The 19444-nt window shown below is 38.5% G+C and overlaps 1 protein-coding gene across 2 annotated transcripts; it reads right to left on the reverse strand.

Moving 5' to 3' along the window:
• Positions 1 to 4411: 4411 nt before the first annotated feature.
• Positions 4412 to 18028, reverse strand: GMFB (glia maturation factor beta). Of its 2 annotated transcripts, XM_061182580.1 has the most exons (7): positions 17918 to 18028; positions 13470 to 13566; positions 12138 to 12187; positions 11393 to 11442; positions 10822 to 10904; positions 9713 to 9786; positions 4412 to 8156 (listed from the first exon to the last, which is right to left on the reverse strand). In XM_061182580.1, the coding sequence occupies exons 1-7, from the start codon at positions 17918 to 17920 to the stop codon at positions 8085 to 8087; spliced, it is 429 nt and encodes a 142-aa protein (XP_061038563.1). In that variant the 5' UTR covers positions 17921 to 18028; the 3' UTR covers positions 4412 to 8084. The 2 variants fall into 2 exon arrangements, with proteins under 2 accessions (XP_061038563.1, XP_061038564.1); XM_061182581.1 differs by lacking the exon at positions 4412 to 8156 and having other exon boundaries at positions 9763 to 9786; positions 10822 to 10905; positions 11392 to 11442.
• Positions 18029 to 19444: the final 1416 nt, after the last annotated feature.

A 19444-nucleotide genomic window follows, 5' to 3' on the forward strand; every position in this document is an offset into this window, starting at 1 on the left:
AACATTTTCAGAAACACAAAAGCTCTCCTCCCATGTGCCATGAGCCTCAACGTAATGAGTTAACAAGACAGGGAACACATGGGATCCAACCGAGGGGCTCCAACTAAGGAGCAAGAGGGGGAAACTTCAGGATGACATCTGGCCTCATACCTATAGAGCATCCAGTGTGTGTGCAGATTTAGAGGGAAGATGGGAGGCAGGGAAGTAGGGCACCAAGGAGAAAAAGGGAACTGACAGCTTTTCCTATGTGCTGAAGTATTGGGAAGAATTGCTCTAGGCATTTTATTAATCTCTTGGGGTATTTGGGCAAAAAATAGCAATGAATACATTAAAAACTAAGAAAATGGGGGGAAATGATACTTATTAATCCAGTAAAACAAAATTTGTAGAAAGAGTAATCATGAAGAAACCCCCAAAAGACATCTAAAAATCCGAAAGATGACCCCTAGGAAAGAATCATTGTTTGAATACTTGTCCCACTCTTGGAACCACAGCCAGGTGGTGTTAAATAAAGAAGCAATGACATCCAGAAGCAAGTAACCTACTCACCAGCAGCACGGGATGGATGCTCAAAGAAAGAAACCCCTCCAGGAGAACAGTCAGCTTGCCCTGGGCAGGTGCATTAGCTAACATCTTTCCTGGTCCTTCTTCCCCATCCCCACGCCAAGGGGATAAGTGAGAGCGGCACTGCAAGGGGACTGAGGACGGGCACTCCCCACCACCGCCAGCCACAAGTTTAGCCTGTGCTGATGGGGAGAAAAGGTTTGAATCAAATCTGAGACGGAATTTTTAAAAGGAACAGAACTGAATCTTAGTAACAGAAAAGGCACTTTTAACAACTAAGCAACTGATGTGTTATGGAAATATATCATTAAGGAAGCTTTCTAACCAGAGGGAAAAAGAGAGGCTTGACAAGGAACAGAGGTAACAGTTTTTAAAAAAACAACCAAAAATTTGTTATAATATTCCGTTTGGGAATCCTTCATCAGACCAGTTACATAAATTAGAAAAATATCAGATGGTGGTTAAGTGCTACGCAGAGAATGAGAACAGATGGGATGTGAGGATCAATGTGTTGCCACCTTAGGAAGGATGATAGGAAAGCCTCTGAGTGGCACCATTTAAGCTCAGTTCAGAATAAAGGAGCCAGCCACAGGAATATTGCAGGGGATGGGATGAGAGGTGTGCCGAGGGGAGAGTGGGCAATCTTCCCAGGAAGAAGCTACAGCTAGTGAGAAAGACTGAGCTTGCTGTTGGAGGAACAAAAATAAGGCAGCTTGGCTCAGGTGTAGTGGGCTAGAATAGGACAAAATGAGATCAGAGAGGTATGCAGGGCTCGATCTGAGAGCTGACCCTGATGGCAGAACGAGAGAGTTGTACTGTCCCTGACGGCAGCAAGGCAAAGACACGTGATTCTTGCAGGCCCTGCTCAAAATGCCAGATTGGAGAAACAAAGGGAGGGTAACAGAGTTGACTGCTAGAAGCCAAGGGCTGGGAGGGACGGTTGTAAAGTCACCAGCCATAGGAGGCATGACCCGAGTCAAGGGTCTTGCAGCCAAAGCTCCCACTGGGGGAATTGGCAAGGAACCCACGAAATCATTCCATGGGGGAAAAGAGTTGGTATTTGACACTGGCCACGCCAGAGGGCACCAACTCCAGGTTACATCTGTACCAGGTTAAAAAGTCTTTTCCTGCTCCCTTATGTTGCCCCTTTCCTCCAATCCCCAAGGGCCCAAAGACAACTAGTGAATGGAGGAGCAAAGCAGGGCAATAATGCGGGACAGGCCACACCCCACATCACACGGTGGGTTTCCCAGCCTGAAACAAGCTTGAAGGAGGTGGAGTAGAGGAAAGGGAGATGGGAGGGAGGGAGCTTTAAAGAAAGTAAGATGTTGAAGTTTTGACATTAGACTAGACTAGAATTTGTATTACCTGAAAAACTGAGCATAATTCCATAATTCTTAAGAGCGACCAGAAAAGCTATGGAGCCAGAGAATTCCTCCAGAGACAAGAAAAGAGATAACCAAAAATGTCACTGGATTTCTCGGAGTGGTAGACCTTTTCTACCTGTTGCTTAGAGTTAGGCGCTTAGTTGGCATTTATGGAGCCATACTGCCATCAAGCAGAGATTGTTTCTGTCAGAGCCAGTTACCAGGTCTCAAGGGATGGAGACAGCCACAGGGCTGGAAGGAACTGGCCCCGTGGGGACTGCTGGGGCGGGGGGCGGGGGGGGGTTGTTTTGTCCTGAGGGTGCACCTGGGCGATGGGCTCCTGGCCGTAAAGTTTGTGTGTGTGTGTTTTAAAAAGATGCTATATTTAGTCCAACAAACAGCAGACTTCATGGTTTAAATGGCATTTGAGATGCTTTTTGAAGATCACTGATTTTGGCAGGCGGCAGCAGCATGGGGAAGAGGTGTTTCTGTTGGTGAGGGATAGGGCCAGGGCATGTTTGTATAAAAGCTGGGCTGGAGATAGTGTAAATGTAGGGAATAGGGGCAGATGAAACCAGAGGTAGCACTGGGGTTAGGTACTTTATGCAAATGAACAGACATGTCCATATTGACTTAAGTAATGGAGGGAGGGTTTCTAGTAAGGATAGACACGCAGAGGAACCCAGGAAAAGCTGACCAACCAACCAGGCCTCAGGAAGAGGGGGACTCTGAAGAGTGGCCCTGGATCAAAGGAGGCTCTAGGAACCCAGAAGCCAGGAGGGTGGCCCTTCAATTCAGGGCTCCATCTTTAACATGATTCAGCTGCTCACTGCACACCTGCTTCATTCTATACCTCCCCAGCTGGCATCTTCTTTCCCTCTGCTCTGTAGGTTGCACTTGGCCTCTTCTCCATCTAATAGCGTTCTTCCAAGTTCAGCTCCCACTGCTAATGGCCTCATTCAAGAGAATGAGATCATCGTCCCAATATCAGGAATTGAACTATAATTGAATTGTACCTCTTTATAAAGTAACAAGACTGACACTGGGAAAGCAATTGGCCCAGCTCAGTGTTTGGTACCAGTTAGGCAACATCTTAGAGGCTGGTGGCCCTTGGGAGAGATCCTGTGTGTACTGATGATGGGGAGGGAGCTGCAGACAGGAAAGTACAGCCATGTGGGACAAATCATGGCTGCCTAAAGGCTTGCCCCTTCAGCAAGGAGCAGTGGCAGGGGTATTTCTACCTAACAAAAGTCTGTGGTGTATTGGGATCCGCCATCCATTACAGGTAAGGAATAGGTCACAATACGGCAGGACTTAATTCCAGGGTAACAGAATCTATACTCAATTGTGTAGGTAACAGTGTCTAGAAACCACCGCCCCCCTCGCTGACACACACACACACACACACACACACACACACACACACACACACACACACACACACACACACACACACACAGCCTTCCCCCTGCTTTGTCGGGGCACCACAAGGTGGCTTTTGGATGCAACCTAGACATTCTGCTTTTTCTTTCCTGTAATTGGAAAAGAGGGTTACCTCAGCAGGGAGCTTTCATGTAGCCTAGGGGCAGATCTCAAGCAAAGGATGAGAGAACTCCCTGACGCTCAGCGATAAGATCTTTCATCTAACTGGCTTCCCAACATAGCTAAAAATAAACTGCACAAGGAGAGAGTATCCACTCAGGGTGCGCCCTCATGCAAATGAGAGTGGGCCCTCACTGAGGGTAAGTGATTAGAAATGCTTTTTGCTGCTGAAAACTGAAAAGGACAAAAAGACAATGAAGGTGAAAAAATTTAGGAGCTGGCCGTTTGAGTAGCTAAATGGCTAAATTTGAGAAATAAGGAAGATGTTTCCTCTGGCCAATTCTCCTTGTGAGATTCTTGAATATAGGAAGGCAAAAACAGCTCCTTTCACAACTGTAAACAAACTGTGACTACTACATAGTCAATCACAAGAAGTATATGGTAAAGTCTAAATACTATGTAAGTACTGTTGATTTGTATTCAAGAGATACCCACGACACACAAACCACGGACAACAGTCTGTGATATAGGCAGAATGGGTCTTTAACGGACGTTTAATAAATGGTGATAAACTATATTCAATGAAAGATCCTTCCATTTAATTTGATTTCTTACAAAATACACAGACCCTCTAACTTACAGTCTTCCCTTTGAAAGCAAGGGTTCATCATTTGAAATAATGCCCTCTGCCCCTACAAACCATTTTAGTATCAGACCAAGTTCTAGAAATTTTTATAATCTCGTTATATTTTCCCTCCCCCCTTCCTACTTTTGCCAAGTGATCCGCTTATTTTGCCTCTCGGTTTTTCCAGATAAAGTAAACAACTGAATCTGTGTGGTTCACACAGATGCCACAATTGAGCCAGGCAGGTAATAGTAACTCCAAAAGGGAAAGGAGGCGAGTAAACAATGAAAAGCTAGAAGTCCTTTCATGTTAACATTTTATTTAAACCAGTACAAGCACCATGCTTAACAGAAGACTGTCCAAAATAAACATGCAATATGAACTCGCACAGACCGAAACCACAGCTTCAGAAGTTGTGCCAGCTGTTGATTTTGTTAAACGATGACAGGAAACTGTTAAAATTCACAAGACTAAACCATTAATGTTTCAAGCCTCCTGAATGAGATTACATTGGACCACCTAAATCAGTGGGAACTACCCTGGCATGTTAGTGATCTCAAACAATATTCAAGTAATTACACGTGTATGAACTATACTCCAAAAAGCAAGAAAACACAGTTTCTATCACAACCTTAATGTAGTTGTTTTAAATATCATAGGAAGATGATCACTGATTTGAAATGTCAAATGGCATAATAAGAAACAAGTTTCTCAAGAATATTCAACTTGGGAGCACTGATGTTAAGTGGCCTAAAAGAGTTACATTTTTCCAGAAATACAAAATAAGATTCGTCCAGAAATGTTTGAGATACTTCTTCACATAAGTTGTAAAGGCTCAAATTCTGTAGATTCCAGTATTATCAGTCTATTGAACAAACAGGGAAAGCAACCGTACTAAGAATATTTGAATTGATAGATTACGAGTTACTCTCTACTTCCACCAAATATCAGCATTGAAACTCTTATGAAAATATCTTTTCATCACTAGTCCACATTATGGATTAATGATGGATTACTGACATTGCTCGTGTTTTAAGGTAGTCCAGACATATTTTTAAGAACGCCTTCCTTACTGTCTATATGAGTGGGGAACAAAGACAGCCAAATTTAATTTGGCAATAAACTCCTTTAACTGGAAAATTTTTAAAGTGTCAGACCAGGATACAGTTTATGGCTACGTTCGACTCCTGAAAATAGGAGACAAAAAGGGAGAGAAAAGTGCTGACATTTTGCTACAAAGATCATTTAGTAATGACAATACAAAATTCAGCAACACCCTCTTAAACAAGAGTATGTTTAACTGCACTAGGCATTTAGTAAACTTTTTAGAAATAGACAATTTGAACATTTATTTTAGAAGTCAATTGAACAAAAACAGCTAGTCAAACAACTTTTTTCCTAACATAATTGCTTCAATACCAGAACAAAGTGAATACTATTCAAAACTCTTTGACATTTTGGAATTTCAGCATAGTAACCTGAGAACAGTATTCTTCATATGTCATTTATGTTGCCACAAAAACCATACTAAAAAACATGCTATGATTACGAGTCAGTTCTATTTTGACAACATTAGATGCTATGCAGAACTTATACAAGGCCAACAATTTCAAAACTAATGGTGACTTAGAAGACCATGAAGGAGGTTCCCAGGAAAAAAGCTGCTGCCAAAAAGGAAAGATGAAGTTTGAAGGCTGAATGGGAATGGCTGTACCAGAAAAGGAATGTAAAAACTGGAATTACAAAATCTGGAGTTACTATTAGGGAGAAGGCAGAAAAAGAGATTAAATAGGAAATATACTTAGAACAATGCAAAATTTGGTTAGATGAAAGGGAAATATATATAAAAAACAGAGAACACTCTAGGACAAGGAATCTAATACTCTCCCTATAGGACCAAGGAAGTGAAAAAAATGTTCTACTGATCCCCTAACCTCATCTACTGTCTTGCAAAAATACATGTTATCGATAAGGAGTCAGACAAACTCAAAAAAGCATGGTTTATCACAGCTCTTTGTCCCTGTTAGAGAACAGGGGAACTAAGAGTTCTGTGTATGGAGGTCAATATTATCTGACATTATGGAGGACCTTCCAATTAAATTAAAACAACAACAACAACAAAAAAAACAACTAAAACGTGAAAGACAAAATAAGGAACCTCACTAAAAAATACATTCTTGCAGCCCTAGATTCTCTTATTGCTGTGAGCCTGATGAAACAAAATCTCATTTCCTTCATTCAAAAACATCAGAAGAAGTGTCCAGTCACTTGGATTACATTTGCATTTCTGCAGAATTATAAGCATTATTCTCCAATATCAAAATAGCTGTTTAAAGAATTCTTAAACTTCCTGGGTGAAGTTCTCTCTCTCTGGAAATTGGAATAAAGAACCCTTCCCATTCCTTAACCAAAACAAATACCCCCTCTAGCACTTCCTCATCTCCAACTAACTTCCTATTGCTTCCTGTTTTTTAGATTAGTGAAGCCAAACAGTGTTGGAATAGAAGATTCAATATGTGAAAATTCCAACTATCTTCACCTCTTTATTAAAGTTGGCACAGAAACGTTAAAAAAATACAAAGCACATATGAATGGGAGATACGCCAACATAAAAAAAAAGCCTTTGCTAGTTCTGAAATGATTAAGATATTCTTAACATAAGAATTCACTCACCAAATCTGGGTAGTCTTTAGAGTCTCAAGACCTTTTGTCAAATTAATGTCAAGATAATCTTAAACAGTTACTCATATGTTTTTAAAGTACACTATATATCAGAATCCTTGCTTTAAAAATGCCAAGGATGCCATCATCTAACAAGACAGGTGTCCAGTTTAGAATATCTTCTGACATTTAGGATGTAAGATGAGATTTCTATTGATGTGTTAATGTTATTAACTATGGCCAAGGTTTTAAGATAACCATTTTTTTTCCTATGGCACAAAACTAATCACAAATATGCCCCAAATTATAACTCTCAACTGCCATATATTCACCAATGCCAGTAGATAGTTGGAATTTTTAAAATATCAAGTTGATTTTATTACAAACTTCAGATACACATATTAGAAAATTGTTTTACTTGGACCCTTTACAAAAGTATTAATTTCACCAAATCTGGAATACTGGCAGTGTAAAAGTCTTAAACTAAATTTAAAGCTAACAAATCAAAGGCACAGTATTAACACATGTAAAATAATTAGTATTCACAGGACAACATTAAGAGGTGCTTTATAAATAAAGTGTTATTAACCTAGATTCAAAACTATCTAGAAATGACACAACCAGGAATGAGGCCCTTAATTAGTTACAATCCATCAATTTCTAAGACTAAAATGCTATTTTCCATAAGAAGAGAACCTAATAGTCATAACTTTATTATAAAATCTAACTTCCAGACCTTAAGAACAAGCGATTGATGAAAAGTTTCTGGACTTGATTAAAAGGATATAGAAAATTAAGAAGGCATGGAATTGATGAAAAAAATGCTTGTAATGCAGATTATACTATAGTAAGTTATTATTCATGGCTCAAAATTGGGTCACTCAAGTCTTTCATCCCAAATTGATTTCAAAGATTTGACAAGTGATAATATGCTATTTTCATATATAAACTGCTAATATCCAGTATTTGTCAAAAGGAGGCAACTGTTGTCTATCACAATCTAATACCCACTTTCCAATGGTGTCTGTAAATAGTAACAAATTCTGAACCATAAGTTATAGAAATTAGTCACAAGAGTGCAAAAAGTCCCTGGAGAGAAAGTAGTCCACCTAACAATTACAAATATAAGGAAACACTTTACAAAGTTTCATTACTATGAAGATGATTTCCCCTTTGTTCAAACTTTGAACAAATGAAGAATTTTTCTTTACTGCAGGTAACAAACTGTAAATAACAGTGCATTTTTAGGCATAAATAAGTATTTATGTCTGGTTCCAGTATGGTCAGGTTAATACATAAATACTTTAGAAACACAGAAGTTCACATTAGTGGAAAAATCCAAGTTTCTCACGTAACCATTCTTCAGTTAGGTCTTCGGTATTTCTTATTTCAAATACCTTAAGAAAAAAATCAAATATTTTGTATATTTGAGTATTAAATACCAAATTCTCCTTCCTTTCATGTTGGTCATTACTTAATCTGTGTAAATTAGATATACCTTTACGTTTCTTTAAGTGCTAGGGCCTCAGTTACCAAAGTTTAGCAATCAAGACAGCATAAAATCAAAACTCTTAAAAGCACAAATCTACAAATGTTCCAAAAGAGTAGTTTTGTAAATATTACCCACTAAAAGAGAGAGCCAAGTATACACACTTAAAATCAATCCAGTTAGGAACTGGAAGGACCGGTGCTGATCCTCCACAGGTGGAGGAAATACCAGGTGTTTTTATAAGGATAGATTAGTGGTCCACAGCCACAAATCTCTAGCCAGAATCTGAACACACACAGGCCCAAAGTATAACGGCTATAAAAAGACAATGTAATACAGCAGAAAGGATGGGATTTGAGGCCAGATGAAAGTTTGAATCCTAGCTCTGAAATGTACTAATATACAACCCTAGGCAAGTCATTCATCCTCTGAACCTCAGTTTCCCCAGCTAAGAACAGGAGTTTCACCATCAACTTACAGAGTTGTGGTGAGGATTCAATCAGATTATTTGTAAAAGTAACTTGTAAATTGTAATGCCTTAATGCCAGCACTTTAGGGCATGCCTAGGATTAGAACAGACATGAGCCTGTTAACAGAGCTCCTTCCTACCCACCCAATCCCCTTAGAGCAACTCCAGCATGTTCCCGTGGTACACATGAGGGTAAGTAGTGTCTATAAGTGGGTGGTATCAATGACAATCATGTGGGCTAAAGGGAAAAAGCAGAGGGCACTTAAAAACATCGCCTGGCTTGATAATTAAGCACCCAAGGGGAAAACCCCGATGCTCTCCTTAAAATAAAACCTGAAAGGAAATATTATTTAATACCATTCCAGTGATGTAAAATTCTATTTCAAAACGTTAAATGTATATACTTTTTCAACTCAAACTAATACATGGAAGTTAAATAAAGTTTGAAAGCAAGTACCACTCTTACCTTTAACCTTCAAAAATGCCATAAAACAATGGGAACATGTTAAATCTTGAAGCAGGTGTCTCATATGAAACAGAATGTTCTAACTTAATAAAGCTAACACATATTCTTAAAAATTTAATTTTAGATTTGGAAACAATACAGTTAACTGCATAGTATGGAATTCCTGCACAGAATTTGTTTCATTTAGTCTATGGTAAAGGGCTCAGAGAAGCTTCAAATGCTGCATTTATCTACTAGAAATTACATTATGGAAGATGAAAAATTCTCAATAGATTGAGTAGTTTTCTAAAGCTGCCTATATTTTGAATATGAGTTCTTGTAATCAACTTATAATTTTCATTCCAAAAACACACTTTTGGTTAAAGACTTCTATCATTCTATTTCCAACTAATAAAAAGCTCTAGTTTACTGCTCTGTTCTAAATAACTTTCATCTACATAAAGAAATACTTAACTCTTCAGATTACCTGGGTATTGCTCTATTTACAAAGGGGAAAAATTGTCTCAAGTTAGTCAAATATAAATACCACCTTGGTGAGTTCAGCTGTTTGGACTAGCTTATTCTTACTCCCAGCATACATCATCTGTTGTTCAGGCTTACATCCTGGAAGAGAGAGATCAGAGTAGAAATGAGACTTAAATTTTGAAAAAGTGATGAGTTTTCATTATTTACTTTATAAAAATGACACATTTAGGATTTCCTATGCTATCAGGTTTACAAAAACTTCTGTCTAAATGTGTAAAGGCTGTATTTTGAGAGTCTTACACTGCATACTGCCTGCACAAAGAGAAACAGCTATATTACTAATGAACAAGGCTTTAGGTCAGCAAAAATAAATGAGGCTAGATCTCTACAGATCTTGACTTTTAGAGCCTTGCAAATACTTTAAAACTTTTCAGCACTTAGTTTTGACGGTAAATATCAAGATCAATTTTACAGAGGCCTAATATATGTAGGTTTTGGGATGTTGTTGGGTCAGTAGTGTCAGGAGATTGACTCTGAAAAAAGGTTACGCTCTGTTTACATATTAATTAAAAAATAGACTGCAGTATATTTTAAGTGCTACATAAATGATACAAATAATAAAGTTCAGGGAGGAGTTCAGTGAGCAGAAACTTTATTGTGGGCTTGAATGGTAGTGGCAGTGGGAGTTCTGGTGATAATGGATACTTTAAATACCAGTAAGCCATTTTAATATCCAATGTAAGCTACTCTGGGACTATTCTCAAGATTATAGGCATATCATTGGTAACTACTATTTTAAAGATAAACACCAAATATGTATCATAATCATACGCATAGTTCACATACTTATAAATAAAATTAAAATACAGAAGAAAATGTACTTTTGATATTTTAAAATGTCATTACATTTCTAGTTCCTTAAAACGTCTGTACAATTTGACCTAACTACACTTCTAGGAATCTATCCTAAGAAAAGCAAGTTCTAAGAGATGATGCTTTATAGTAACTTCTTTTTAGGGATGCATTTATGATGTGTGTATGTGTGTGCGCATATACTGCAATTTAGGTTATTCAACACTTTTCCTCCTTAAAACGAGCATAAAATGTGTCTAGTATAAAAATGGTTTAATTTGATCAGAACCAAATATGCACTATTTAAAGAAATTCACTTACCAACAGGACTGGAGAAAATAAAGCACAGAGGGTATGAAACTCTTCCATCATCATGTTGATACTTATAACTATATACAATGAAGGTTTTTCTCAAGTTAAGGAAACTAAAATTACTGCTCTGTTTGAGACAAGTACTTATCAACAAAGTTCTGAAAGAAAATACGCATGAGGGGAGCTAGTGGGTGGCAAATTTCTATCCTATCCATTTAGGCCACACCTTCATTATTCATTATCTTTCCACAAAATTATAAATGGGCCCCCCAAAAAAGTTATAACATCTTATACTCTCTCACAAATAAATTTATTAAAAGTATAGATTTAATATGGATTTTTTCTTTCTCAATTTTTATTATAAACATGTAATAATAAAAGGAACTTTTTAAAAATAATATTAATTTTTTGGTTCTTTTCCAATACGAGCATATATTTTATTGAATAATTTGGTCATGATCATGGTGTAGAAGAAAATTTTGTAAAATATGTCTTTTAAAAGTTGAACAAATGAACTTCATAAATAAAATTGTGACCACTTCAAAAAACAAATCTTTCTAAAGCACTAAGAAAAGGATATCGAGGTTGTCGTTCAGGTAGTTCATCTTTAAGTTCATCTGGTGAAATGCCCTGGAACCATAAAGAAAACACCTTTTAAACATTTTCTTACCCATAAGTTCTTAAGAGATATATCAAGCACCTATTCTACTAATAGGTATAAATTCATAACCTTATACCATAACATAAAATTTTATTTTACTAAATTGTACATAAGCTGAGGTTATTAAAACCTCAGTGCAATGAAAGCCTACTCCAGCCCACTCAGTTTAGCTCCGTGTATTAACTAAACATGGGGCTGAGAGGCAGAGTAGTCTATGCTCATGTTCCAATTGTCAGGAAATACTGAGTGAGATAAGCCAACTCCTCAGAGCAACAACAATATCTGATTTAGGGTTAAAAAGTTAATTTCTTTTCACTCTAAATTAGTTACTTAACTTGACAAACTAAATACTTTGGTTAAAGGGCTTTAGTTTTTAATTACTGGCCAACCAATTTAGAAGCAAGTTATAAAGTTGATTCAGTTTTTACCAGACATATAGCCCTAACTTCTACTACTTATTACCCTGAATTTCATTAATGTTTTATGGAAGGTGATTATATTAGCAAGACAATGCACTACACAATAATTAGCACATGCTTTTCATGCATAATGATCATGTCTAAAGGTTTAGAACGCGCTTTAGAAGTAACTGTAACTAATATGACATCTTTTGGGCAATAATAATTGCTTAATGATAAAACTATATTTAGCTGATCCAACAAACCTCAAGCTCTTCATCCAGCACCACCAGGCGTTTATCCTTATCAATTTTCACTAAAATAAAAATATAGTATGAGTAAACTGTAATTCTAATGTGACTTGATCTACCCAACCTGCAGAGTCCTAGCCCTTTTTCTGGCATCCAAAATTAAAACAGGAAGAAACACAAGCATAAAACACAAGCTTGACTCTACAAGCAGTCAGCATTTAAAAGCTTTTACCCAGAATTCCCAGCACCTAATTTGCTAATTTAGAACTTTATGGCAACTCCTTACATTTACTGTGTATATGAAGAACTTCGTAACTCAAATGCACTTCCTAGATGATAAGAAAAGGTCTGAAAAGGTCATTGTGACTGAGACTGGTTTATTGCACGTGGTTAGAATTGCAAGCGAAACGTGGACCAAGGGTCAGGACAGAACAACCGCCAGATTCCCAGCTTCTCCAGAGTCAGGATTTCATGGTGCAGTATGAGTATTCTGAGAAAGTGAATTACCAAATAGTAGTGATATCTCTATTAAAATACATGCAACAGAGCCCAAAGCCAAACTGAAATATGTTTAGATAATCTATGCCTGTATTCTTTTCCATTACTCTGAAAAGTTATCCAATTTTTTATTTTGCACTAATTTCAAAGTAAATCCTGTGAGACACAATATGATCTCAAATAGCTTTACTCTTTGTGGCAAAATGGCGCTGACACACATTGTCACTTTTAAGAACTGTATGCCTACGTTGTAGTATTTGTTTGTAAAAGAACCATAATTCAACAAGCTGTCACCACCTCATTAATTCACATCTGCCAGATGCATCTCTGTTAACAGCATATAGAGTTTTACATTCTCACCCCCTCATCCTTCCTTTATCTTTCTAAATCACTACCCACATATTAAATATTACCTAAGAATATAAAAGAAATCTGCATAACATCACATACAGTTCACAGTGGAAGAGGCAATATACAAATCATTCTTTCTACTGTCAAAAGTCAGTGACACTTAAAAGTACTCTCCATGAAACTAGAGTTCAAGTCTAGAATTGAATTAAGATCTCAAATCACTTTGAACACAATGCTGAACTGTAACACTTTAGGTGTAGGCAAAGGTGTCTGTTTGAGGATGAATGGCCAGGCTATTTTTAGTCCCCTGAGAAGTTAAAGGATGGAGTTGGATGGGTCACTACAAATGACCAAGTGGGGGGGGAATTTAAAAGTGGGGGGGGGAATTAAAACTGGAGGAGGTAACTTTCTAAAGGTTCAGGTTATTCGATGTAGCTATAGGATAAAGCCAAACTCCAAACTAAGACCATGTAACGGAGACAATCGCTTTTAGCTTACTTATAATGGCAGCATTGTTCGTCTCTTTGCGAAAACGAAACTTTCTCAGCTTTTCCACTAAATCTTCAGCAACATCACAAACTACCAAAGACTCACTCTAGAAAAGAAAAAAATCATGTTATCAAATGCCATGACTTCAATATACATATGTACATGTTAAAGTTATAAAACCTAATACTTTTAAGAAGGTATACTGACACCTACAAATGTCATAATTATGTGAAAGTATTAATGTGAAACACATGAACACTTAAAGAGCTTTTAAATCTACCAAGCTTTGTATCTACATTATTAAATTATACACATTTGTTCATCTTACATGTAGGGTATACTTTCTCTTTGGCTACTAAATATCTCAAAGGACTAGACACATAATAATGTGGAATTTCATCAGAACTGTAGAGGAAGGGAAGAATAAGGGAAAAGTCAAGGATCAATGCTGTTAGAAAGTATAATATTTTTGCACTATGCAGCAAGAACAGGAAAATCATCTTATTACACTTAGAGTTAATAAGGCCTTAGTTCATTTTTGAGTCTCACAACTATGAAAAAATAAAAAGAAGCAAAAGTATGAAAAATAAACCATAAAAGACCGATTACATTTTATATCTTAATTAAATGACTACAGGGATCAAAAAAAAAGGAGCTATTAAGAATTATGAAAGCAAAACCAGATGAAACAAATATAAACACTCAAAGAACCTTTTATAAATTATGAAAAAATATTAGAAACTCTTCTCCAGAAATCTGGCAAGGAAATTATCAAAAGCACTCTTCTTTTAGTGGTACAAATGCACTATTGATTGCAAGCATGTGGATGGAAATCTTTTTCTTTAATGTGTAAACTTTGAACACATACAAAAGTAGAGAATAGTATAGTGAAATCCTATGCGCTTAACACTCAGCTTCAACCATTATCAACACATAGCTAATCTTATTTCATCCAAAACCCTCAATACTGCCCCCATGGACCATCATATAGGAAAGGCCCAAAATCATTTTAACTATAAATATTTTAATATGTATTAATAAAATGACAGTATGTGCCATTAAAAACATAAGGACAATAACATTATCTCACCTAAAAAAAAACTAATAATAATTCCAGTGAATTATTCAAGTAGAGTTCAAAGTTCAAATTTCCCTATTGTTTTAATTTTTTTTTTTTTCTTTTTTAACAGTGAGTTTGATTGAGTCAGGTTCCAAACAAGGTCCACATTCTTTGGTCTCTTCATATATGGGTCTCCCCCCACCACCCACTTCTTCAGAAAATTAAAAGAGTTTTGAGACCAATGCCAAATACATGTCTCATTACAATCCGAAAGAATTAAGGCTTCAAATTTTAAGTTAAAAGGAAAATTTAATAAAAGCCTGCTTTTTCATCCTGTGTTGGGTAAATAAGAGCATATGTTACAACAGTAAATAGCTATCAATTTTAAGTTGTCCTTTAAATTCATAACACTGGTAACATATAAGTTATGATCTACCATAGGATGTGCTATTTATACAATTAGAAAGTACATCCCACCAATACATATTATCCAATAAATTAGGCTCCTGTAGGAGTCATGTATGTCCATCCTTTTACTTCTCTTTAGAGAAAGAAATGCTAAGTCATATGGAGCTTCCTGAAAGCAGTATTCAAGCCTAGTCTATTTTTTCCTATCTTTCAAGAAAGAGATATAAATCAGAAAACTAGAATTTCTAATCTTTCATCAACCAAAGATAGAACCCATTAGTAGAAACTAATAAATACTTTAGATTTTTGTAGGCAAAGAGCAATTTGTCACGAGTCTTATCTTACAGTTCTGATACCCAGAGCTGCTTGTGCAATCCTGACACTCTAAGAATAGTAAACCAAGTGAAAAACATGCTGTGATTTAATCTATATTGCTTTTTTTTTTCATTTTCACCCCTCCCAATACCTTAATAAGGCCAAAAATTCCTTCCTACAAGAAAAAGGACCACGGCTCAGCCAACTCTAATGCTTCCAGTCAATAGAAGCATTTAAAAATCAGTATAACACCCTGAAAACAACACTATATGGTAAATATTAACATACAAAGTGGAGAGTTGAACTCAAGTGGTCATTTATTGGATAATCCACACAATGAACATTTAATGAGTGTCAGCACGTGCTAAGTGCTAGGGATACAATGATATAAAATAAATAGATTAAAACTATGGGCCTCTCAAGGAGCTTATAAAGTCTATTAGAAAACAGACGTACATCAAAATCATCAGGTAAAAAAATATACACTTGTTTGTAGCTAGGATAAGAGCTAGAAAGGAGAGAAACTTGATGCTATGAGAACTTATGACTAATGGACAACAGCACGGTTACAGGAGACTTGCCTGAAAGGCATCTAAAGGACCAAAACTGCCTATGTAAAGACCCTTTGATTAAAGTGAGCACAGCACATCTAAGATAACGAAAGGCCAGTGTGACTCAAGCACAGAGAACGAGCTGTAACACATACAAGAGAAGGCTGGCAGGGGCTGGACCACATAGGGCCCATTGGGTCATACTTAGTATTTTGGTCTCTATCCTATGAGCAAAGGGAAGCCACTAAGGTGTTTTAAGTAGGTGGTGACAGGGAAAGTAATCAGATTGCATGCAGGAAACAGGCAGAGCACCTGGTTGAACAGACCAAGACTAGTTAACTGACAAGGCTAGTCCAGGTGAGAGATGAAAAGTAGCTTAGACAGACTGATGAGGATAAAGAGAAGTAGGTGAATTCTGTTAATAATTGTTAACGTGTATTAAACGCTATGAGTAAACACTGTGCTATGTATTTTACATGGATCTCTCTTCATCCTCAAAACAATCCCATTAGATGGGTATTATATTATGCCCAATTTGCAAGAAACTATGATTTAGAGAGGTTAAGTATATTCCCCAAAGTTACGCAACTAGGGGAGCCAGGATTCAAGCCAGACAGCCTGACTTTAGCCCACACTTAACCACCACAAAGGAGCTGGTGACAGACAATACTGGGAGGGGTTGATCAGTAAAAAAGGTGACTCCTAAGCTTTTTGGCTTGTGTAAGACTTAAACAGTGCTACCTTTCACTAAGTTAAGGAACACTGAGGAACTCCAGGTTTGAGGGGAAAGAGATGAGTTCTATTTTGGACAAACTGAGGGGGCTTTGAGGCACTCAAGTGGGGAAAAGCTTCCCAGGGGATGTTAACTAAATAGTAGGATATAAATATCTGTGCTGGATCTCAGAAGCAAGGTCTGCACTACAAATTCACAAGTCATCTACATATAGGTAAGTGGTAATTGAAGCTATGAGTGTAGGTAAGAAACGAAGGAGAAAAAAATACAGCATGTTAAATGAAGCATTAGGATGGAGCCGAGGACTCCTACTTGTGATGTACAGGGAAGGAGAAATGCATGGGACACAGACAGACCAACAACAGGAGACGACATAGGAGAAAAACCAGTTCTGTATCCTAGAAGCCAAGGGGGAAGCACGAGGGAAGAAAATGCTTCAAAGAGAGAAGCTTGATCAACACCCAGAATGCAGATGAAAGGTCAGGAAACATGAGAATTGAAGAGTGAGCCCCTTCGATTTAGTGACCAAGACAAGATCTATTCGATGGAAGTGGGTTGAGCAATGAGTGGGAGATCAGAGAATAGAACAGTGGGAGTTTTGTGTTTTGCTTGTAGTTAAAGACACGAGAAACATATTTTAAAACCCGATGGGAAAGATCCAGGAGATCCTCGTTGGGCAATTAATTTAATTCTCCACTTTATTTTTGAGCGCGGGGTCGAACCCATACGAGACGGAAGCCAGAACCCCCAGACCACGCAAAACTAAGCTTTTGACAGTTACTTTAAGGCCAAGGGCCAAAGCACTGGGTCAAAAGATTTCCAACTGCCATAACTCAAAGAAAGCAAGGATAAGGGGAAATCCTTAGAGGCAGGCCAGGGGAAGGAGGAAAAAGAAACTAAGGCGAGGCCGGGAGAATGGAGTCAGAATTCGAGCCCTCCCCCGCAAAGGCGGCCAGGCCGAAAGTGCTCGGCGTCCGCCGGCCCTTTGGGCCTGGCCCGGGCCCTTGGGAAAAAAGCCGGCGTTTGGGGGAGCCCTCGGCTGGGCCAGACCCCCGGCCCCTCCGACCCTTCAGCGCAGCAGCAGCTAGAGCCCTCCATCCAGAAGGACCCGGTGAGAATCACCCACCCCCGCTGGCCGCACCCTAGTCGCCAAGCCCGCTGGGCGGTTCGACCCCGGGCCCGGCAGGAGGATGCTGCCCTTAGTCGAGGCGGCAGCGTCCGCGGGCGGAGGCCAAAACTCAGACTGTGGGTACCCACTAGCAGCCGGGCCGGAAGCGGCCGCCGACCCACCCCGGGAGCTGCCCGCCGAGACCGGTTCTGGCAAACAGGAAAGCCCGGCGGGCTGGCCCAACCCTCCGGCCAGCCCCCACCCTCCCCGGCAGCAACTCACCATTTTCCTTCCGGCCGTCAGCAGCCTTTCGCCTTCCCTCGGGTCCCTTTAAGAATGGCACGACGGCCGCCTCCCTTCCTGCCCGGCGCCTGGCAGAGTCGCCCCCACCAAGCTACGCGGCAGCGGCAGGCCGGCACGTGACGGTGGACGGCGGGCTGCGCGGCTCAAAATTAGCCGAAACGCGAACGCCCGCTTGCTCTTCAACTACTGTAGGGGAGGATGCCCTGTCTGATTGGGAGTGGGCGACCGTGCCAAAATACACTCTTAAAGCCAGTTTTTGCTTTCTTTTAACTTTCCTCAAGCTCTGAGATCAATTTCCTGGTGACATGATTGAGTCAACGATTTCAGTGGTAAATGTGTGCGTTAACCCTGGCTTCCCTCCCACCCTCTCCGGAACCCTACCCCCGACTCCCACCAGCTTCTGGGACTTGGTTAATACATTTCTTTTCTCAATGGTGTTTATTTATTGAAGTATGATTGAATGATGATTGATGTCTAGATGAGTGCTCTCATGAGCCGTTGTCTAATCGCGCATTAAGAAGTTTCTGTAGGAGGTGCCGACTTATTGGAGCAAGTTTACTTTTGAATGTGGTGGGGAAAGTAGTTTAGAAGAACTAAGGTTCGAACTCAGAATTCATACAGGTGCCTTCAATGAAAGAAGCTGCCTGAGGCAAGATCTCACGGTGTTTACAGCTTATCCCCAACTTCTAGCATGATGCCCCGTCCATAGTAGATGCTCAATTCATATTTGCCAAAAGAGTGAAAGAAGCAAAGAAAAAGAAAATTCCAGAACATGCTCCCACTTCCATCCTTCTTCATTAGTATTAGACTGAATTATTAGAATTTTTAAAGTTTGTGTTTAATATTAAATTTAATGAATTGTTAGCATGTTAAAAGTAGCATTAAATCAGAGTTCAAAATATATAAATTAATTTGATACAATACCTATGTTTTCTCATAAATTAGAAAACTAGAAGGATTAGCTACAAGAAATTCCACAGCTCAACTACATTCTCTTAGTGATCTGCCCCCCTGCCCCAATACTTTTTACTATGACAAGGGAACTGGTAAATTTGACATGTAGTACCATATAAGAAATAGTGGAAGAGAAAATGATTTTTACCGGTCCATGAACAGTTATATTAGACTTTAACAAAGATTCTCCCCCACCCCCATCTTTTCCCATCTCTTCTCTCCACCTACAGGATGAATTGGAGGAAAAAGTGAGAAAATTAACATTTAGATACATGACATTTCGCCTGGTAAATAGTAAAGCCATTGTTTTCCTCTTTCATGTTGTTCTTTTAATGTTTCCCAAATGTTAATGGCTATGAAATGGGCTGGTCTCATGTTAGACCCAGAGAAGTTGGGCAGCGTAGTACACTGACAAGAAAAGGACAATGATGAAAATGTGATTTATTTTATTATGTGGGAGGTGTAAAATGAATATAGACTATGTACAGAAATTTTACTTGAACTCAGTCTGTAGAATATTCTTTGAACCAGGAAAAAAAAATTACATCTATT

The sequence above is a fragment of the Eubalaena glacialis genome, chromosome 2, assembly GCF_028564815.1.
Source record: "Eubalaena glacialis isolate mEubGla1 chromosome 2, mEubGla1.1.hap2.+ XY, whole genome shotgun sequence".
Classification (NCBI taxonomy): domain Eukaryota; kingdom Metazoa; phylum Chordata; class Mammalia; order Artiodactyla; family Balaenidae; genus Eubalaena; species Eubalaena glacialis.